The sequence below is a fragment of the Fringilla coelebs genome (genome assembly GCF_963513975.1).
Source record: "Fringilla coelebs genome assembly, chromosome: 4".
NCBI classification, from domain to species: domain Eukaryota; kingdom Metazoa; phylum Chordata; class Aves; order Passeriformes; family Fringillidae; genus Fringilla; species Fringilla coelebs.
Window position 1 is genome coordinate 23716912 of NC_140032.1, and position 23230 is coordinate 23740141.

The 23230-nt window shown below is 44.9% G+C and overlaps 2 protein-coding genes across 8 annotated transcripts in view; one reads left to right on the forward strand and one right to left on the reverse strand.

Annotated features, from left to right (window-relative positions):
* The window catches only part of APBB2 (amyloid beta precursor protein binding family B member 2), a 161947-nt gene extending 158776 nt beyond the window's left edge, over positions 1-3171 (reverse strand). For 5 of the 7 annotated variants that reach the window (XM_084204894.1, XM_084204890.1, XM_084204893.1 and 2 more), the window contains exon 1: positions 3100-3170. The gene's annotated coding sequence lies outside the window, so the exon portion shown is untranslated. Of the gene's footprint in view, positions 1-3042 lie in introns of all 7 variants that reach the window. The other 2 variants (XM_084204888.1, XM_084204889.1) reach the window with 2 other exon arrangements.
* Positions 3172-18323: 15152 nt separating this feature from the next.
* UCHL1 (ubiquitin C-terminal hydrolase L1) lies at positions 18324-23026 on the forward strand. Its single transcript, XM_084204599.1, has 9 exons — positions 18324-18440; positions 18548-18559; positions 19086-19214; positions 20049-20199; positions 21413-21498; positions 21574-21621; positions 21992-22061; positions 22370-22428; positions 22748-23026. The coding sequence occupies exons 1-9, from the start codon at positions 18408-18410 to the stop codon at positions 22832-22834; spliced, it is 675 nt and encodes a 224-aa protein (XP_084060725.1). The 5' UTR covers positions 18324-18407; the 3' UTR covers positions 22835-23026.
* The last annotated feature ends 204 nt before the right edge of the window (positions 23027-23230 follow it).

The following is a 23230-nucleotide window of genomic DNA, read 5'->3' on the forward strand; positions in this document are numbered from 1 at the left end:
AATTTGTTTTAACGTCATTTAATTATGGTCTTCCAGTCACAGCATACCTTGGAGAACTGGTCTCAGTTCACATTATCTGGGTCTACTGTACAGCCCCCCCAAGAACTGCTTTTTGAGAGGATTTATGAATTCCTCACATATGGGGTGGGGGGGAACAGAATTGCTGCAGTTCCTTTATTAACCTGAAAGTTAATAAGCTCAAGCAGCTCATACATACAAACATATAGTTTCCTTTTGCACAGCTTGTACTTTAAGGAAAAGGATTTTCCACACAATTAGATGCAGTTGTTAGACAATACATTATTTTAGAGGGCAAGAAAAAAACCTAACATGCAAAACATTTCAGAAAGCAGCCACTAAGCACGTTGCAACCATGTAGCAATACAAGCTGTAGAGCAGGCATTTTTATACCAGTTTTGTAATGTCAGATTTTAAAAATAAGAAACACTAACACATAAAATTTATATTAACTCAGACATACAGAAAAGCTTTTCCTGAGTTACCAAGCCTTCTTTCCTACTGCCACAGCCAAGCATACAATATAGACTTCCTCAACAAATCCTCAAGAGCTAGTTAAGGGGTTTACTCCATTTATCCCATTTTAAGGTTGTGCTAGAACCTGAGCCCATTTAGGGAAGAAACCGTGTAAATTTCAGCTTAAGTTTATTCCTGCCAGTTTATACCCATTTCCTCTCATGCCAACATTATTCTTTAGCTTAAATAGCTCCTCTCTCCCTTTCTAGTTTTATATCCCAGCTGTACTTGCAGACTGCAATCATATTCCATCTCAGCCTTATTTGCTAGGCTAAACAAGCCAGGTTTTCTTTCCTTGTCTTCTCTGGAATAATTGACACTGCTGTCTTCCAGCCTCAGTCTGCACTGTCCCACCTGCAGCACAAGTGAGAGAACCCAGGGGTGGCACTCCCCAGGAGCTCACACCCATTCCACCACTGCTCCTGATGTGTCCTGGCCCAACACACTCCACCATCACCTTCACTTTCTCCACAGCAGCAGCTTGGTCAGTGATCAGCCAGTGCACCCAGCACATGCCTGGCTCTGCTGCTCCCCTCCCAGTAATGGAGCTCCTTGCTCACAGCAGGGTACAAAGGTAGGACTTTGTGTCCCATTAGAAAAGGATGTACAGGATTGTTTGTTTTCAGTGGGGATGATTTGTTCAAGTATGACTACACATCCTATGTCAAAGCTTGCTATCTGACAAAGATGTAATCAGTCAGTTGCTCACCATTACCATCAACTACCAGGATTCACTTCAGTTTTTCACAACCTTAAAATCCTTACAGCAGGCAATCTCAAGTACTCAAATTCCCCCTTAAGCTCCTGAAGTCACCACTCTCTTCAGCTCAAATCCTGCAGCAGCCCTTTCTAGGCTCCTCAGGCATTTCCTAAGGAAGACTCCATCCCTCCTGACCAACGGCACAGCAAAGCCTACTCAACACCACACCACAAATGACTAATTTTGTCACTGGTTTCCAGCTTAGCTGCAGAACTGAAAATGAAAAGAATAATCCAGGTTTCCAAGCCATGCATTTCCTCTCCCAGCAAATGATTCCCACAGTTGTAATCTACTATTTAGATGACTCTTGCTGGGAAAGGCACATTCACTCGTGCTGCTTCAGAGCCAAGAATCTTCCTCCTTGTTACAACAGTTATCTTTTTTTCATAACACAGGATAAAATTACTCTTCACCCCAAAGAGTCTTCTCCAGACCTTGATTTCCCTCAGATGATAAAAGACCCCAAAAAATACAAGCCAAAACGTATTTCATCACACACTCATTGCTGTAAAGGAAGAACAAAAATATCCTCACTCCGCATGACTGTTCCAGGCAAGGAAATTAATCAGCCAAGATTTTGTCCCAAGGTCACCATAAGAGGATGTTTCTTCCTTTAAGTGCTAGGACATCTGCATTCTTATTTTAACCAAATGCAAATATGCTAGCAGAAAAAACACAAGACAGACAACTCATTCAGGCATTCAGAAAATACCAGAGCACAACATGTAGGATCTAGAACACAAACTGGAGGAGCACACCTCCGAGCCAGAGGACACAGCAAATCTGCAGCAGCTCAGCAGCAACCCTACCTCAGCCCCTGGGGCAACACAGCAGATCTTGGGGAAGCACTGAAACTTGCAGCAGACACTGTTACCCCGAACAGCTGACTGCAGATACGATTTACCACCTACAGCTACCAGCAGCATCCACAACACACAAAGCCCAGCAGCGCACTACCACTGCAGAGTAGGGGTTTTATCTTGATTTTGTTATTTTGTGTTTAAAACCCAGAAGTACACTTACCCTCCCTAGCAAGCAGGAGCCCAGCCAAGAATTATAAAACATTGCAAACAAGCAGGCAAAGCAATGAAGTACAAATACAAACCGTTACACTTTCCATTTTATCAGTCTCTCTAGCCGCAACGAAAAGTAGCTCCGTTGCTGCCTTGGGACCCAAGCAAATTCCTGACAACTTCCAAGACGGATTCATGGGGTCCACGTTTTGTTCCAAGGACCGTATTTTTCGCACGCTCGCATTTGAAGCCCCGCGCGTAACCCTCGAGTACGATTTAATCACAGAGCTCAACCCGCTCACTCTACTAATTTAAATTAAAAAAAAAAAAGAAATAAAAAAGAAACTCCTACAGGCACTTTTACCATCCATTTCCCAGGTTTCTTTACCGCACCACCACCAGCAGAAGAAGACCAGCTGCCGCTGCTATTCGCCGCCCGCGGGAGCAGAGCCCACGCTCGCCGCAGGCTCGGCCAGCGCTCTGCAGCAGCAGCAGCGGCAGCGCTCCTGCACACCGGGGGAAGGCAGCGGACCGCAGGCCGGCCTCGGCCCCGCAACCCCCAGACCGGGATGCGGCGGAATCGCCCCGAGCAAGGGCGGCCGGACCCTCCCCCGGCCTTCTGCCCTCTCGCACCGGCAGCGGGCCGGGCGGAGCGGCCGCGCACCGGGGCTATGCCGCGGGACGGGACGCCCTGCCCTGCTGTGCTGTGCCGTGCCGTAAGGTACCGTACCGTACCGTGCCGTGCCGTAAGGTACCGTGCCGTGCCCTCCCGCCGCCCGCCGCGGAGCGCACCTGCCCGCCGCGCCGCTCCGCCGCCCGCCCCGGAGGCGCCCGAAGCCGCTGCGGGATGCGGCCAGCCTTCCGGAAACGCTTCCCAGCCCGCTGCGCTTACCCAGGAAACGATTCCGGCCGCCGGCCGCCACCGCCCCTCCTCTCCCTCCGCCCCGGCCGCCGCCCAGAGCCGCGGCCCGCAGGGTGGCGGCCGGGCGGGGCCTGGGGCGATGGCCGCGGCGCCGTGTGGCCAGCGTGCCCGCCGGGCCTGCTCCCGCCCCGCCTGCCCCGGCCCAACGGGGTCAGCAGCTCACATCACAGCAGATGCACTCTGAGAAGGAGTACAGGTTGTGTGTGAGGCTGGTCTACCCCCGGGGGGGAAAAAAAACAATTTTTTTTTTTTTCTCCTTAGGGAAAAAAGAAGGGTCCGGCTCGTGCTTGGCACGTGTAGTAATGCCCGTGTCAGGTGAGGCAGTGGTAATGACTCTCCTAAAATGCCACCTGCTGTATCCCAGTGCACCTCTGGCAATAGCGAGAGACAGAGAGGTGGACGGGTAGCCAGGTAGGCTGGGAAGCCCTTGAAGAAGATTTTTTCACTCTCTACAATTACCTGAAAGGAGGTTGTTGACAGCTCGGGGTTGGTCAATTCTCCCAGGTAAAAAGCAATATGAGAAGAAGAAACAGCCTGAAGTTGCACCATGGGTGGTTTGTGCAGGATATTAAGGAAAGGTTTCTTCACTGAACAGGTTGTTAAACATTGGAACAGGCTGCCCAGGGAAATGGTGGAATCACCATCTCTAAAGGTATTTAACAGGATGAGTAGATGTAGTACTTGGGGATGTGGTTTAGTGGTGGACTTGACAGTGTTGGGTTAATGACTGGGCTTCATGATCTTAGATATATTTTCCAACCCTAACAATTGTGTGTTTCTATGATTCTAAGAATTGTTTTTCACAGTGGATATGGGCACCAAGTAGCAACATGGCAGTAGGTTATACATCCACATGGCTGATGAACATAAGCAAACCCCATCTGCTCATGGATTAATGGAGTGTGCTTGGCATGGGCATAGGCTCCGGGCAGTTGTGCTCTGGTTGGTCTCAAAACTCAGGTGACCAGTGTGAATGGAAAGGAATGAGGTGTTCTTATGTGCAGAAAACAGGGAAAGAACCAGGCCTGGCAACGTCACTGCTCTAACCTGCGTGCACTGCCATAGGGTTATGGCTCAGATTAAATCCCTAGACACACTTGGAGATGGATGAGTAGGGAATCACAGCAACCGCCCAGACAGTTAGAAATGAGGCTTAATAGAACACACCCATAGGAAGATATTTCTGTTTAATACCTTCCAAATATGTGGAATATTGTCTGTTCTGTCAGGCTAGGTTTTTGAGATTGCATGGGAAGAAACTGGTCATTGCTTAAGCAAAAAATTCAACATAAGATGGTAGTTCTGTGGAAAGGATGTAATAGACCTTTTACTTCTACACCTCCTAACAATTTTAGGAGGTCTCTGGAACAGCAGATGCAAAACAATCAGCAGTAAAATAGTGTCATATTGGAGTGACCTAAGACGTATAAGGAGGTCAAAGAAGTCTATTACAATAATGAAATTGACATCTCATACATTTTCTGACATGTTGTAAATGTAAACACATTTAGTAGTCCTATTGAAGTGCCCAAGTATGCTTTAAAATTTATCACACCTTTTATAACAGCAAATCTATTTATCTGCAAGAGATGATTTTTCCTATGCATTCCATAACCTTCTTCTGTGTTTTGTTCCCTGTCTTTACAATTATATTCCTGGCCATAACAGAACACTCACAAACTGAGAACAATTTAAAGGATTGTTAAGATTAACAGCAATATTAAGTCTTTAATTAAAAATATTTATGTTTTTAGAAGACCATATTGACATCCACCAGCTTAAAGAACAGAAAAATATATTTGTAATTACAAGTGCTATACTGATGAACAAGAAGAAACAACAATTAGGTGAAAACACACAACAGTTAGGCAAAGAAATTCAGAGCAAAGCACCTAAAATAATACTTTAATAACTTAAATGTATATTTCTTTTTCATAGTGATACCCACTTTTTCCATTTGTCTTAAAATTGGACATGATTTAATCTAACACTTCTATAAGCTAAAGCTCACATTTTAATTGATATTTTTAGATTCAAGACTAAGAAGATGGCCCAGAAAAGCCTCTAAATAGTTATAATGATCTGTGATAAAATCATGTTATCGTGATTCATTTCAGAAGGACATATGACCTCCTGAGACATCCAAAGGTGATTCATCACATTCTAGGATTTGCAAATCAGGTTGCTTCCCTCTTTAACAAAGCACATCATCCAGCAGGAGGGAAAGCTTTTATGCTTTGACAGCATACTGGAGAAGAACTCTCCCGGGAATATGCACTATATCTACTTTAGAGATGCAAGACAACTAGCAGATTACCAAGGTTATTAGTGAATACCCTATTAATAAATTACCCTGACAGAAATGCTCGGCAAGATACTCAGAAATTAATGTTCCTTTAATAAAAATAAATGTAATAACACTGCATTGTGGTTTTCACTATGTGGTTAGAGTTGTGATTAATATTTAGTTACCTATTCTATATAATGCACTTTGGATTGCAGTATAGTAAGCAGTGCCATAAAAATAAAGTGTTGGGGAAACAAAATATGGAATTTCATATACATCCTAAATGGACTGCTGCCCAATACACTCACTTCTTGGAAACATTTCTGTGTAGATGCAGGGCTTGCCTAGGCTTAGCAAGTCTCATCAAATATTTCAGAGAGTCATAGAATTTGGAAGGGACCCACAAGGATAATCAAAATCCAACTCTTGGGCACTTACTCTTTTGCTTTAGACACAAATGTCTTGTGGAATAGTGTTTATAAACAACAGTGGAAAAAAGAGAGGCCTTTCTATATTATCAGCTCATACAAAAAGAATTTAATTATCATCTTGCTGTTCCTGTGCGTGAACTATTGACTGCAATTTTATTTTGGTCAAAATCTCTCCAACTTTGCAACAAGGAATGACAGTCCGTAGGGATGAATGTTCATGGGCAAGTAAACCTGTGCAACTGACCTTCCCCATTGCCACAAGGGTTTGCAGCCTTGCACCAGGACTGACTGTGCCCCCAGTGTGCTCTGAGGAGAAGTTCATCGTTTCTCCCCTGCTTTCCTCTGTGTAGCAGCTTTTTACTTAGGGGTTAGTCCGTGGAGAGGGATAGTTAGAGTACGCAATGATCCCTTCTCGATAAACTCATACTTTCCCTTACTGCGGCGGACTGCAGTAGGAAATCGGTGGCTATGAAATAAGCAAGGCTACCATCTAGTGGTGCTACTGCGCTTCCATAGCACAGGGAAACATCCACTGAATATGGCTGAATATATTGATCCTAAACGCAGAAACTTAACTAAGAAAATACGATTATAGCAGAATGGTTGGAACGCTTCCTCTAACATTTTCATGCAGCTACTGTTAGTCTCCATTTTAAATACAAAATCAAATAATTTTCCAGAAAAAGCAAAAACCATGACACACAGTGCACCTGCTTCTTGGAGATTTAAGAATTAGACTTGTAGCATACAATTTTTTATTACAGGCTTGAACATGCTTGGAGGGTTCAGTCCCCCAGACACATTGCTTCTCAGGACCTGTGCAAAAGCATGTATCGCTCCCATTATTTTGAATTCCTGTCTCCTTAGTGCTCCCTGGGCTAGCATATAGTGAAAAGTTAATTCTGCCATGGACAAACTTCGCTGTACTATTTATAGAGAAGCAAAGGCCACAAGACATCAGTCTCAGACAAGATTATTCCGGCAGTTAAATCAAACCAAGAACTAAATCAAGGCCTCCTGCTGTACTCATGGAGCCCTCTCCCATTTGCTGTATTAGCTGCCTGAGGCACATTGCCACTACCTTAATGAAGGCTTTATAGGAACAAGTGCAAGTGGAACAATTTGTAGACCGGCAGTTCTCTGATATCTTGGCATGCCAAGCAAGGCAGAATGATAATTTTGAAGTATTTCTCTAGCTCTTCAGGAATGCAAAGCCTTGCATCCAGGAATGGTTGTAAAGTAATTATAAATTATCTCTTAGACATGTAATCTCTTAGAGGTGTAATTCTCTGATCTCTCCTTTCTCTGCCTGTTACACAGCAGTATATTGACATTTCCTACAGGGAGGGTGAAGAAAACGTGGCCTGACCTGACTGGCCCCCAGGCGTATAAATTCCTTGTTATGTGGTGAATTTACCCAGCCCACCCACTCATCCAAACATGGGCAGCTCCATTTTTTATTATTATTACAGGCAGGTTCTGAGCGCTGCAAGCAGAGTGACTGTGTTTGCTCACAAACAATCACCTTATTTGAAACAGGAGAACATACCAACTGACCACTGCAGTAAACAGCTCATTGGGAACTTCCTTCTAACTGGAAGGGCCAGATGGGGGAAAGCTGCTCTTTGGAACAAAGAAGCTGCTATTAATGCAGAGTTTCTAAATGCTACAGTAGCTGCTTAGGCACTGCTAGAAGCCAGCAGCTGCTTTCAGAGCTGCCTTTTCTGCAAACTCCGCTTACTCTTTTATGTGGCTCTGGTGGACAAAAATACTCAAAAGCTGCCACAGAGCAAGGCCTGTAATTATAGGTAGTCAAGCTCACACTTTCAAAACTGATATCTAGCTAGATTTTCTTGCCTTCGCTGCTTAAAATGGGAACTCTACCCCAGATGGGAGCTGAAACATATGATCAATATTTTCCTACAACTGAGAAACAGGAATTCAACAGAGATTTTGCAATGTAGGCTCTAAATATTTTTTTTTTTGTTCAAACAGCACAAAATAAAGCATAGCTTGGAAGTTTTATGAAAACACCTCTCCATTGCTAGCAGCTGCTGTGCTTCAGGCCTGCTGCACTGGCATCTTGGAGCTTTCCCTGGAAAAACTTCACTGCAGGTTCTGCCCAACAGGCAGCCAAGGGTGATGATCACTACAGCTCCCTGTGAGGCAGTCAGGAAAGCCATGTTTCAGGCCAGAATGGCCTGATGCTATATATGGGGCTTTGGGAAACCTGCCTGGTATAGTTGCAGGTGCTGCTGCCTATGGCAGGGGGTTTGTGAGCTCTCTCAAAGATTTTTGAGTAGTCTTGGGAGTCTGGAGAGGTCACAGTTGACTGGAAGCTGGCAAATGTTGTTCCAATTTTCAAGAAGGGCAAGAAGGATGACCCTAGGAATTACAGATCTGTCATTCTTACTTCAGTGCCTGGTAAAATTATGGAGAAAATTATTCTGGAAGTTATTAAAAATCACTTGAAGGACAACATGGTCATTGGTCACAGCCAGCAAGGCTTCATGAGGGGCCAGTCCTGGTTCACTAACTTAATTTGCTTTTATGACAAGTTAGCTCACCTAGGTAATCAAGGGAAGCCAGTTGATATGATCTTTTTGGATTTCAGTGAAGCTTTCCATACTGTCTCTCAAGTATCCTTCTAAAAAATATTCAGCACACAGCTGGATAAACACATCATGGGATGGTTGAGCAACTGGTTAACGCATCAGGAACAAAGGATTTTAGTGAATGGGTGACATCAGACCGGGGACCTGTCACTAGTGGAGTTCCACAGGGCTCTAGTTCAGGGCCAATGCTCTTCAACATCCTTATAATTGACTTGGATGCAGGACCTGAAAGTAAAGTAAGTTTACCAACAGGACTAAAATTGTGGGGAGCTGTTGACTCCCTGGAAGGTAGAGTGGTCCTGCAGAGAGACCTTGACAAATTAGAGGGCTGGACAATCACTGTTGAGAGTTTTTTGCAGGACAATGGACATATACAGCACATGCACAATCCAGCCTTCATAGAGACTGAGTAAAATCACCATGCCCTTGAAGGACACGAAAGGAGAAGAGCACGCTCAAAGCAGACAGTTCAGGATGCAAAGGCAGACAAGAAAACCGCAGTGAGATGCATGAAGAAAGAAGACTAACTAAAATTAACTAAAATATTAAAATGCGTGCGTAAAAAGGATTTAACCAATCATGTATCAGCTTGAGGCGTGAACAATAGAGAACAGTATAAAAATGGCTTGCTTTTTGTAATAAATTGGCTTCACTTGATCATATTGATCATGGCATGATGTCCCGGTACTGTTCCTCCACAAATCACCAACTGTATGAAGTTTCACAAGGGGAAGCGATGGATTCTGCACCTGGGTTATACATACAAACTGAGGAATGAGATGCTGGTAAGTAGAACCTTGGAAAGAGACCTCTGTGTCCTGGTCACTGGAAAGGTGATCATGAGTCAGCAGTGCCCTGGCAGCCAGGAGGGACAACCCTGTCCTGGGGGGCATCAGGCACAGCATCGCCAGCCAGGCAAGGGAGGGGATTGTCCTGCTCTGCTCTGCTCCGGGGCAGCTTCACCTTAGATATTGTATGTAGTTTTGTCCACAATTCAAGGAAGATATAAAGCTATTAGAGAGTGTCCAAAGGAGGGCTATGAAGATGGGTGAAGGGTCATGAGGGGGAGCCATGCAAGAGCACCTGAGGGCACTTGGTCTGTTCAGCCTGGAGAAGAGGACAGTGAGGAGAGACCTCATTGCAGTCTACAACTTCCTCAGAGGGGAAGAGGAGGGGCAGGCACTGATCTCTTCTCTATGGTGACCTGTGACAGAACTTGAGGAAACAGCATGAAGCTGTGTCAGGGGCGTTTAAGCTGGATATTAGGAAAAGGGTCTTCACACAGAGGGTGTTTGGGTACTGGAACAGGCTCCTCAGAAAAATGGTCACAGCACCAAACCTGACAGAGTTCAAGAAGCGTTTGGAAAATGTTCTCAGACACATGGTGTGATTGTTGGGGTTGTCCTGTGCAGGGCCAGGAGCTGGAGGTTGATGATCTTTGTGGTTTTCTTCCAACCCAGGATATTCTATGATTCTATCATCTTTACTAGATGATATTTAGGGTCTCTTCTAACCCAAACCATTCTAGAATTCTATGATTCTATGTTATGCCTATGTACACACTCACATCCACTAATACACATTAAGAGGTAGAGAAAGCTAAGATAAAGTTGGAAACGCTAGGTTTGCTAACAGCAGAAGGCCAGTGCTTTGTCTCTGAAACAAGAGAGACAAAAGTCCAGTGCCTAATGTCCTAAATACAGCTAGAAAAGCCCAGGCTGCAAATGCACTCAATGGGAATTTTGCCCTACGTGTATAAACATACACAGGAAAGAGCAGCATGTTTTGCATTTATATTTGCAGCTGTAGAATGTGATAGAGTCCCATTGTTTTTCTGATCCATAGTGTAGTTTCCCTTGCAATGTAAATATTTTTCTCCACTGAGACAGGGATTTGTTTCAGCATGCATACTCATAAGTTAAACTCCTCCACTGAGACAGTATGGCTCAAGGTCCAAATGATGGTGTTCTTCATACCAACATGCGCTTTGGGTAAACAATTCAAAACAGCACTTGTTAAACTGATCTTCAGAAAACAAGTTTCTCTATCAGTGACGAACACTGTCTAAACACTTCTCTAAAGTTGGGTGTTTGGAAATAGTCTCTTCCTTGTGTAGTGTGAAAAAATTCCTGAAGCAGAGACGGAAAAAATCCTCCCTTTCTCTGTACGGCTGGTGCTCTGAGAGCAGCATCTGAAGATGCACAAGGAGACACTATAGTACTAGGTTCAAGAGTGGCTGGGTCAAAGGCAGCTTGGAAGGACTGATGTTCCCAACTGGGTTTGTTTCACTGTATTTTTAAAGTTAATTGCTTGCACTTGAGCCAAGCCTAATAACCCTCCAACAGCAACATCCCCAGCAGTGTCAGAGCAGCTGGGCCCCTGTGCTGCTGCATGGCCCAGCTGGTACGAGCAGCACGTACAGGACAACTGGTCTGCATTAGCAAGACTCTGGGTGGTCACCATGTGTAAAACACTTTGTGTCAGCATTATACCTTCACCAAAAGGTTATGCTCTGCCAGATGTACTTCTGAAAAGTGGCTATTAATGTAAGGTTAAGTCTCTCATTTTTACACATTTTGAAATCAAAGCCTTGACTTGTAAGTACAAATGAATAACTACTGTTATTTGTCATTAACACAGGAATTGGTACAGGAAAGACTTTGGAGATCTTGTTGCCTAAAAACCATAATCTGCTAGCATGACGAAGGGATGCATTTAATGCTTCTATATGCTGTTACAGGGTGGAGAAGCAAGAGTAGCTCATATCTAGGTGTGTGAGGCTTTTTATTTACCATGGTCACAGTGAGAAAGAGTCAAAGCTGTGCTGCTCTGAGTCACGACCCCAGCAGGCCTGCACACCAAGTATATGTAGAAGCTGAGAACTCTAAGGTATGGGAGAGATTAAGAAGAGGTAGTTTGACATGGTTTCAGATGCAGATAATGTCTTTCCCATGCAGCCCACTTCGGAACAGGACTAGCTAGGCAGGCTGAGGGCAGGCTTAGGGCAATCCAGGGACCCCAAGCTCTTGGCTTTACTCACTAGACTGGCAGCAGCTCTGTGCCGACATTCCTCTCCAGGTGAAGTAGCTCCAACAGAAGAACGATGCTTGAACATCTCACAGACTGTCTGCAGCTAGAGCTTTAGATCAGAGCACTTCTATAATAAAAACAAAATCCCCACACTTCTCAAGAATGTGCACATGTAGATTAGGCAGCAAATCCTTTGGCACGAGTTAGTGTAAATACTGTGCTACATCTGTCCTTGTTGATGTGTAGGAGTTCAGGTTAGCTTGTACTACCCGGAACATTTTTGTTATGCAAGTGAAGATTTTAGAGAACATGTTAAGCTGAGCACAACTTACTTCGTAATTTCTGTAAGTGGAGGTGAACATGTACATAAAGATCGAGTGGAGACAGTTGGCCATTCATAAGATATGACAAGAATACAGGACCATGTCAGTTATGTGGAAAAAGCAACCATCTTTCAGTATTCTGAAAAAAACTCAGGGGATATTTATTTATTTATTTATTTGTTTGTTTGTTTGTTTATTTTCATTGAGTGGCTTTGTTGTTCACTGATTTCAGTTGTCAACTACTTTAAATTCTGCTTAAGATCTCCATTTGCATCAAAAAAAGTCAAGAAATGCCTTTTACACCTGCCCATCACTATCAGTCTGCTTTTCCTTCTCCCCAAAAGAAGATAGCTGATATCCAGGACATAGTGTAAGATGGTTTGTTGTGCTGGCTTGGAGTAGTTACAAGATTTCACAGTAAACCCCCTGCACATAAGAGTTCTTGTCTACAGCTGTCTCTATTGTCATGCAAGCTGGACAAACCCCTTTTTCTTTTTTCTTCAAGAGGCACAAAAATTTTGCCTTGCTATTCCCTTCCCTTCTGGTAGAGCCATACTTCTCCCTTCTTCATCCAACAACAGGCTAGCCAATTTCTTCATTTTCTCCTCACATTTCCCCAGAAACACCAAAGCTACACTAGCATGTAAAGAGAGTGTAGGTGACAATAGACTGGATACAGTCAGCAGCTCTTTAAGGCGCATATTCTGTCCTTTCCCTTAAAAAGTTTAATTCTAGAGGTTGGAGACTGCTGACATAAAGAGGTATTTGGGAGGTGGTCTGTGCCTTTCCCTCAGCACCCCATAAGCCTGAGGAAGTGCATCTCTTCTACTGTAAAAGTACTACTGAGTTACTATCTTCATATCCTTTCAACTGGCTGACAGCATTTCTCATCTCTCCTTGTTTTCTGCTGCTCTCCTCCAGCTTAGAAGTGGCTAGTGCTCCAGAGCTGATTTGAAGCAGCCTTTTATTTTGTTTCACAAGAAACTCATTCTGTCTAAGGTAAGCTCTTCCAGCAGTCCCAGAGCTCAGGGAGAGATTAATACTTTTTGGGTGCTATTGTATGGCTGTTGAGCATTCAGAAACAAATCTAAGGATAGGCTTTGCTATCTTTGCTGAAGAAACTGAAGATTGCAGGGGAGAAGCAAACTGGGGTCACCCCAGGATGGCCTGACACAACACAGTTCTTGGAAAGAGGCACAGTGCTGTACTAGAGAGTGTATTACAAGAGTCAAGTGCTGCTATTTATGTTTCTCACAACTAGTAGTTTAAAATCACACGGCGCATCTTGTTTCATTTTGTGTCTGTTAATCTGAGAAAGGCATTCTCTGGATGAAAATGTAAGTAGGTTTGCAAGTCCTAATCACAGATCATACAAGTATTACATCAAAACTAAAATTCATCATTATTAGCTATTACATGTATTATGCTAAATCATTGCACAGAATGAGGTCCTCTTGAAATGTATATTTTACATCTCTAGATAAAAGCACTAATCCTAAGAATGTTTAGGTCAACAAAACAAAGCGGAAGGAAGCAGGGACTGTGCTCTTCTACAGGACTAGAGGATTCTTCCTGCCTATAAAGGAGAAAGGATAGATGGCTTACATCAGCAAAGAAAGCATTTGAGGGAAAGGAGACAGAGGCTGATTGCCCAGGTACCAGTATACTGTCTTTCGTATCCATTGAGACAAGCCTTGCAAGCTTTCATATCTTTCATAACTAGATAGTATTATCATTTCATTGGAAACTAAGAGACCCTCGTCAACAATGATGTCCCTCCTACCTCTCTCTGTGAAAAGGGGAAGAAGTCACTCTCTGTATGTCCTACTTCTACTGTGAAACAAAGCATGCTGTTGCTGTGCTTCTGATAGACACCATCCTTGTTTGGTGGATGCAATTTTTCAGAGGAATTAAGTGAAGAATCGTCAGCATCCTGCCAGACAGGTCTGAAATCAAGGAAACCATGGCTGCACCCTTTAGAACTGAGACTCTCAAAGCAAGCCTTCAAAGCTACATTTCAGCAGTTTAACACTTCCACCTATGGACTTCCAGAAGAGCTCTTGCATTCTGTAGAACACGTTTTTTACCTGCTGGTGGACTTGGCTGTAGTTCAGAGCAATTGCAGAGTCACTGCTAGCAGTCAATACACACAAAGGCAGTCCTTGGCAGAGCAGCCACCTTCATCAGCCTGATGCTTTTATCTGCATTGCTTCTGTTACCTCTCTCCAGCTGGTCTTCATTTCAGGTCAGACTCAGAGTTCACATCCTTCAGTATGTCTCCACCTCAGAAGACCTTAATTATTCCATTTCCTAGACAAAACATATGCTTCTTGTGGACAAGAGAATACAGGAACATAATTTTTCCAATCTTTATGTTAAGTAAAGCAAGACTTGGGGCTTTTTTCCCCCCATTCCCAACTCAGCTCTAGGCTGTTTTGAACTTCTTTCATTTGCAAGTCTCCTGCTTGACAGTTGAGATGTTTGAGCCCGGAGCTCCTGGCCCATGGATCTGGAGAGCAGCAGCTGACAGCCAGGTGCTGTGTAGCGACTGGACTTAGACTTCCCCACGTGCTGGGCTGCATGACTTGCAGTCACCAAGACTCCTCACATAAGTATTTAAATTAATCTGGATGCAATTCAGAAACAAACAGATGTCTCTCTTCCCGCTCAAATCTTTCATGGACCCAGGCCCTCTATAAAAGCACTCAATTGCTTGGCCTATTGATCCCTCTGATCTTCTAATTAAAGGCTGGGGCACTCTCATGCAGGAATTGCTGCAGTGCTCCAGACAATTTACCAGAAGAGAAGGGGAGATGTTACAGCCTTACACAGATCTCTGACACCCACTGTCACTGCAGTGGCCTCAGATATGTTTTATGTTTGATACCTTGTGACACAGTGTACAGGTTCTGGCTGGGATGAAATTTGTTTTCTCCATAGTGTCTGTCATAATGCTGAGTGTGGATCTGGGTTAGGGTTAGGATTCAGAGCAGCACAATCCTCCCATTCTAGGGACACATTTGTTCCCATTCTAGGGAGATATTTGTTCCCTCCACACCTTTCTCTCTGGGCCACAGCTTCAGCCTGGAGCTGCCATTAGAGCTAGAGCTGAGACCCACAGAGTTTCCAGCTTCAGGGCCACTGTCACAGCAGGAGGCGTGCCAAAGGGAGCACGGCACTGTGTCAGCATTGCTCCGTCCATTTGTGTGTAAGTCAATCCCTGTCTAGCACACTGCTATGGTGAAACTGAGCTAACTGCAGGATTTACCTCAGCCAGAATTGACCCCCAAAGCCAATGGAGGCACTTACAGTAAGTCAGCACAGTTATCTCAAGCACCTTCTACTCACGGAAGGGTAAATGCAGTCACCAGGTGAATGGTGACATGTAGTAAATCCTGTGGCTCCAGCACCTGCACAGCCATGTACCTGCATCCTGCTGCCTGGGCAGCCAGCTATGGACAATGATTGTTTGTTTTGAAGGCAGGGAGTAGTGAATTAAGGAGATTTCCAGGAATGGGTTTGGAAACCTTCTTTTGGGAAGCGAGTCATTATAAGAAAATGAAGAAAAGCACATGTCTGAGATGTTTGCTAGGCAGGTGAGGACACTGCAGAAGATGTGGACTTGGACACATCTCAGGGCTTGGATTTTGGCAGGACATTAGGAAAATTGCTTTCTAAAGAATAGTATACAGCCTCAGCTTCCATTTTGGGAGCTCTGCATTATCTAAGGCCAGCTTTGTCTCCTTTACTACCCTACTTGTTATAGGTGCTTTTGTTTGGAGATCCTCTGAACTCAGAAACAAGCCTTAATTATAGGTCTAGATCTTATGCAAACCTTCAACAGGAATATGGTGAAAAGGTAAATATTGACACCAAGTCCTATATCTAAGAGAAAGCAATCTGTCAAAAGGTCATATATGTAGCAAAGATTCCTCTATCCAGAGTTTCTAGATTTCTAGATTCTAGATCTGAGCACAACCTTAACACTGTGAACAGTGTTGAACACCACAGGTACCATTGTTACATTTGGATAGTGCAGAAAGTTCACAAGTACGTCCAGTCACTTTTCCAGGTGAGTATTAATTTTATTGCGTAATGAGTAATGAGTAACGAGAATGAATTGGATTAAATGTTAGGCACATCTGTCTTCTTCTCTGAAGAAAGATGGTCTAGAGGCTTCCTTCATCTTTGCGATGAGGTGGATGGGGACTGCGTATGACACAGCACTCACTTCTTATGTGTCTTTCTGGAGGCATCTTTATGCAACAGTAGCAGTTTTAGAAGTTTGATATTGTTACACTTACTGTTTATTTTAAAATCAGTGTATTGATAGTTTCAAGAAAGGTACCAGATGTAAGGACACAACTAACAGAATATGGGTAGATGAAATTGTCTCACTGCTTTCAAATGAAGGCAGCACTTGCTAACTTTGGTTTGCCAGAATATAAAGTAGACATCATTAGACAAATGCTTCCCCAGAAGCAGTTCTGCTATCACTTCCTGCATGGTATACATGGCATGCAGAGCCTGAAATTACACTTGCACAACTGTTTGCAGTCTCCCTCAACAGCCTAGACACAGGAGCCATCCCAGGGATGGCTATTCTAGGGATCTAAGCACTGCCATTGCTGAGGCAGGCTGAAGGCATAACCACCATTTGCTGCTGCACAATTCAGAATTAGGATTTCTCGCCTTTTTTAGCCTTCTCTTTTGTAGGCTGCAAGATGAGTGTTTTGCTATCCTCTCAGAGGAGCTGCATGCAGGCTCTCCTACATATCTGTCAGGGACCATTAGCATTGGACTTGTTCATTCAAGTTGCTTTGATTATCCTTGCATCTTACAGTGCATTAAGAGTTCATCATAAAAGGAAAGATAGTCAAAGATACCATATATAGAATTAATACTTTGGGCCAATTTTGACTTGCTTATAGGCATCAAAGACTGTTTTCAGCTACAGTAAAGGGGAAAAAAAGCAGAAATAAATGGTACTGTGATTTACTGTGAAACTGTCCCCCGTCCTCCTCAGAAATCTTTGGTTTTGAACAGTGTGTTCTGCTTTTCTCTTTATTGTGATAGGCTAAATCACAGGATCATGGGGTACTTCAGGAAGGGTTCTCAGGATATCTCTAGACCAACCTCCTGCTCCAGGCACGATCAGCGAAAAGATCAGACAAGGTTGCTCAAGGCCTTATCCTGCCTGGAAACATCCCAGCTTTGGCCACAAAATACAAAGCCTACCTTGCTATCCTGTTTTTTCCTTCACTAAGTCTTGTTATATGTAGAGCTAGTGTGAGACATCATCTTGAACCTTTTATGGCCACATTTCAAAGATTAAATCTAGGCTTTTTTCCCAAGGAGTTCATAGTAAATTGAGTAATGTTGATGAGTAGGTCTCAATTCAATAACACACGTGTACAACCACCTGATGTGAATGATTCCCCACTAAATCACAGCGCAATAGATCTAAAGTTAATTTAAATGTGCTTGAAATGAAGCAGACACTTAGAAATTTTGCTATGCTGGGGCCCAAATCATTCTGAAACACAGTGAAAAACCAAAGGAAGAAAGTCATCAAAACCAAACAGACTGCAGACATTCAGCTGACTCTTTTGTTCCGTATTTGCATTGTTTGAAAGACAACTGTGAAGCATCTCGCTTATCCACAAGGCTCCCATCAGGCTGTTTACCAGTAAAATCTGAAAAGCTGTTGGGAGTCCACGTGATTTCTAGTATTTTGAGCAGGTTGGTTTTGTTTCCTTGTTCAGACATGTTCTAGTCCAAAGACATTGTGCACAGAAACTGTCAGGTCATGAATAAAAGATAAAAAGCCCACTATTTTTTAACCAGCTTCACTGGACTGGTTCAGGGGTTGGTCCAAATGCGGAGATACAATCAGCACACAGGAGACTTTCACGTCACATTAATGATACTGGAAATTTAAAAATAAGTGTTTAATGATTTTGTTGAATATCAAAACCATTGTACACTTTACGCAACATACACAGAACAAGGGCTGATGCTTAGGAGCGGCTAGGCACACAAATGTAGACGTGGGCTTTCGGGATGCACGGAGCCCAGGGGCTGGGCTGATGGTGGAGGAGAAACCTGTTGCCCAGGGTGATGCCAGCCGCTTGCCCACGCTGCCGGCCCGCTTCCAGCACTTTCTCCACGCCAACGTCATGGGGCCGGGGTCCCCCCGGCCGCACCCCTCTCCCGCGGAGGCGGCGTGACCCGGCCCCGCAGCCCCGGCCGGGCTCCCCGGCCCCGCTCCCCGCGGCCCTTCGGCCCCAGCCCCCCCGCCTCGGCCGTGCCCTGCTCCTCCCTCTCCCCCCGCCGCCGCGCGGAGTGGGCCAGCCCGCCCCTATATAAGAGCCGGGTGGGCGGCTCCGCGCCCCAGCGTCGCCAGCGGCTCGGCAGCGGAACTGCCGCGGGGGACATCGTCGTGCGTGGGGCACAGCCTGCCTTCTTCCCGGCTCCCGCCGCCCTGCAGCCATGGCCTGGCAGCCGATGGAGATCAACCCCGAGGTGCGCGAGGGGCGGCGGGGACAGGGCTGGGGCTGCGGGGCGGGTGGTGGGACACCGTCTCTCACCCGCACTCACGCTTTCTTCCCCCACCCCGCATTGTCTTCCAGATGCTGAACAAAGTGAGTTGCCGCCGCCGGAGGACCGCCGCGGGCGGGAGGGCGCCGGCCCTTCCCCCTCCATCCCTCGGCATCCCGCCCTACGGGGAGCGCCAGCCGCGGTGGCGGCACCGCTGCGCGGGGCGCGGCCGCACCTGCGGAGCGGCGCCTCCCTCCGTCCCTCGGCATCCCGCCCCACGGGGCACGGAGCGGCGCCTCCCTCCGTCCCTCGGCATCCCGCTCCACAGGGCACGGAGCGGCGCCTCCCTCCGTCCCTCGGCATCCCGCTCCACGGGGCACGGAGCGGCGCCTCCCTCCGTCCCTCGGCATCCCGCCCCACGGGGCACGGAGCGGCTCCGCTGCGCGGGGCGCGGCCGCACCTGCGGAGCGGCGCTGAGGCCGTGCGCCCTCGGGGCGGGCGCGGCCGGCAGGCGGCGCGGCGGGGCCGCGCGTTGTGCTGTGTCACCGGGCGCGGCGGGGCTGGGGCGGCCGCGCCCCGCGGGGACGGGCGTGGCGCGGCCGGGCCACCCGCTCTCTGTGCCCCGTGCAGGTGCTGTCCCGCCTCGGGGTGGGTCCTGGCTGGCGCTTCGTGGACGTGCTGGGCTTCGAGGATGAAGCACTGCGCGCCGTGCCGACCCCGGCTTGCGCGCTGCTCCTGCTGTTCCCGCTCACTGAGCAGGTGCGTGTCCCCTCCCGGCAGGGTAGCACTGGCCGCTGTCTGGAGTGCGGCTGCCATCCCCCAAGCATCAGATGGTTGGGCGTGGATGGGGCTTGGCACTGGCACGGTGCTTGGTCCCAGCCTCCAAATAGCCTCAGCTGAGCTGGGCAACCAAACAAGGGCTTTCATTCCATCACAGTGTTCCTGTGAGATTTTGCTTTGTATATCAGACTGAGGGGAAAAAAACATGAGTGATCTTGAGTGTGAGGGATAGCAATTCCATTACCATGCTGAATCATTGGATCTGGAGAGGCCTACATTACTTCTTTTATATAATCAATTGGTTTGATGCTAAGGAAGTGAATGAGATGAAATCAAATTCAATTAACAGGTTCTTAAAAAGAAGGATTATAACTTTCCAATAGCAATGGATTTTGCAGTTGTTTATACATTGTTCTGATGGGGAGGGGCTCATGAAGGCAATTCTGAAAGGCCTATTGTATAGACATGCTGAGTAGCCTTGTTCAATGGACTGAAGCAACTGAGAGAGGATATAAAAGAGCCTGTCCATTATATTATTTCCCACCCCAAGCTATTTCCAGTGTATGGTACAGATGGAGAAGCTAAGAACAGTGCCTTTCGATAGGACTGAATCATGCAGGTAGTCAGTCCATTAAGTGTTGGCCTGAATCCAGTTTAGGCATATGGTGCTTTACTGGTGCCACAAAGATGACTTTCTAAATAAATCTTTATCCAGTCCTGATACTGATTCTCCTGCACAACAAGTTACTTTTCCAGTGCACTATACAAGGATAGGACTCTGATGAAATGCCTAAACCAGTTATGTGTTTACAGCATGAAAACTTCAGGAAGCAACAGACTGAGAAAATAAAGGACCAGGAGATCAGTTCTAAAGTGTATTTCCTGAAGCAGACTGTCAGTAACTCCTGTGGGACAATTGGTCTGATACATGCAGTTGCTAATAACAAAGACAAATTGAAACTTGGTGAGTATGAATGTTCTGAAGTGCTTGAATTTCTGGTTTTTTGACAGCAGATTGAATGGGTATGAGCTATTGGGAGACAGCTTGCTTTCAGGCAAGTCAAGTTAAGGCATCCTGTACTGTTTTAGTTGGTAAGTGGATCTTCCAGCTCTTGGAAAAGGGCATATGGACTGCCTGAAACACAGAAGGGAATGGGCTTTGACTCCTGTCTGCTAGCTGCAGAGGTATTGTCCTAGTAAGCAATGCAAGAGGAAAAGTGCACTCAGCAGCACTGACCAAAGCCTGTCTATAATTAGGAAGTATTGTGTTCAGAAGCAGTTATTGACGTTAAGCTTGATGTCAATAGATGAGATGGAGTTCTTCATGCTGCCTATGTCTAATGTAAATCAATGTGCTCAGAGTAGCCTGTAAATCAGTCTAAAACATTTTTAGTTTTCTTTTTGCTGGGCAAGTTGTATAGATAAGGGTTTGTAAGGAGATCTTTCCTACAAAGGTAATAGTTTGGATGGTATCTATACTATAGAAAAAGATTCTTAGGTTGTTCAAAGACTAGATCTGCAAAATACAACTACCATTATTCTAAGAGAACTTGGGGCCATTCTGTGGTGTGGAATTCCTTTTTATACAAAAGAAAACATGTGGAAGTCATAGTGAGCATTTAAACATAGTTTTGCTTTGTTCTTCAAAAGGATTCACTGGAATAACACTCTTGACAAGTGAAGCAATGATGCAGCATATCTTTTATGTGCTAGACCTCAGTGTATCTTAGTACTGCAGTAATTTATATTCTGGCAAACCAAAGTTAGCAAGTGCTGCCTTCATTTGAAGGCAGTGAGACAATTTCCTCTACCCATATTCTGTTAGTTACGTGTCCTTACATCTGTTACCTTTTCTGGATTTCTTCAACACAGGACTGAACATTTCTGCAAAATGTGCAGTGGGGAAATCAGAAAAGCTAAATCCCATTTGAAATTAATTTTTCAAAATAAGCATCCAGAATTAACTGAAGCACTCTTCCCTGAAACAATTCTGGTTGCTTGTGTAGATTGTTACTAATATCTTCTGTGTTAATAGCTTACTTTGAGTGGTAGTTATAATGTGCTTATATTGGAGATAGTTACAGGCTGAATGCAATGACTTGTGGTTATTGATTTCTGTGGGCTACATGACTGATGTTTTACTTATACTGAATAAAGTGTTTGATCATCTTGTGCAGAGGAGGGGTCTGCCCTGAAGAAGTTTCTTGATGAAACAGCTGATTTGTCTCCTGAAGAAAGAGCTAAACATTTGGCAAATAATAAGGTATATGAACTACACAAACTGCTGACAGTTATCAGCACTTAAAGATGTAGTAACCTGTACCTGCTTTCTCTTAAGGCTATACAGGAAGTCCACAACTCTGTTGCGCAAGAAGGACAATGTCGGGTAAGATGTGAATGTGTAAAATCTTGGGAAAATGTTTAATGAAGGGGCAGAGCAACACTTTTTTGTCTGTCAGATAGCTGTTACAGTTCATTGGGAAGGAGAAATGAGTGACTCATGGGTGAATGCTTGTATGGGATTTCTTCCTCAAACATGGATTGAAAATTTGGATCAAGGCCCAGTTGTAAAATATCATTTTACATTAGGATTTCTGGTGCTCGACCTTGTAAAAGTCTTGCCACAGACCTCTTCTGCTGAACTTAAGTTTTCAGTCCTTGGCTTTCTTGTTGAAGTTTCCTCTGTTCTGTAGTCACAAATTGGGTTTGCAGTACTAGCTTCAAACTAACAATTATATCTGATGGTGTCTCCTAAGGTTGAGGACAACAGTGTGAACTTCCATTTCATCCTTTTTGTCAATGTGGATGGACACCTCTATGAATTGGGTAAGGTCCTATGAACTGTGTTTGGACTGGGCTTACATTACACTGCACAGCAGTGTTGGGAGCTCAGGCAAGACACTTTGTGCTAATTAAACTGTTTGCTGAGGCTCTCAGAGCCAAAAGACAATTTGTGTTTTCATCTGAAGATTTTAACTGATGGTGGGTTACACTGAAGGCCTAAAGCACATTGTCACTGTTTGCATCTCAGTCAGACTATTGACAATTTGTTTTGACTTCCCCAGTGTCATCATGTGTACTTGTTTGGGTCTGCTATGCTTTGTTCTGCTAATTCAGAAGTATTTCTTTCACAGATGGCCGTATGCCATTTCCTGTGAACCATGGCACGAGCTCGGATGACTTGCTCTTGAAGGTAAGTCTTCTCCCTTGCTGCTTGTTTCCCTGAAAACAAGGCTTATAAAAGCCTTATAAAGAGGTGAGAAGTCTACATGTGGTGTATAGTGTTTGTACCTACTTGCTGTACAAGTCTGTGTTTTAGCTTAAATCTGCTAAGTTTATGACTACTAAAGGTACTCTCCCTGAGAGCTAGATACCTGTTCAGTGTATTTATTAGCTGGTGCTGTAAGATTATGTAATTTAGTTGGTGGAACTCAGAGAGGAACTGCAAAGGCTTGTTCTCTGCAGGAAGTGCATTTGGTTAGTCTAAGCAGCTTTTTTTTTTCATCCCCAAGGATTCTGCTAAGATCTGCAGACAATTTACAGAACGTGAAAAAGGAGAAGTTCGTTTTTCTGCTGTGGCTTTCTGCAAGTCTGCCTAAGACTCTGAAGAGATGCAAGGAAAGCAGTTTAATAGCACACCAGTAAATGCAGTTTAAACTCCAGTGCTTCAGTACTTGTTAAACACAGCTGTTCTGGTAACTTAAATTATTTCCACCTTTTGCTATACACAGAAGCAACATCAGCTGAGCTTGTGCTAAAGGATGAGCTCAAGTTTTAATGTGAACAGTTTGGACACATCAGATATCTTTAGACTTTTTTCACATGTTAAGTAGAAAATGCTTAACAGGGCTTGTTTGATCTGTGTTATGTTAATTGAGTTGTTGGTTGATATTTCCTTGTCCTTAATGAGAATAAAATGTTCTGCTGGAAGACTAAATGGACTGAAGTGATGACTAATTTTCTCCAAAAGGAGTTGTGTGGCATCCTCTGTAAGT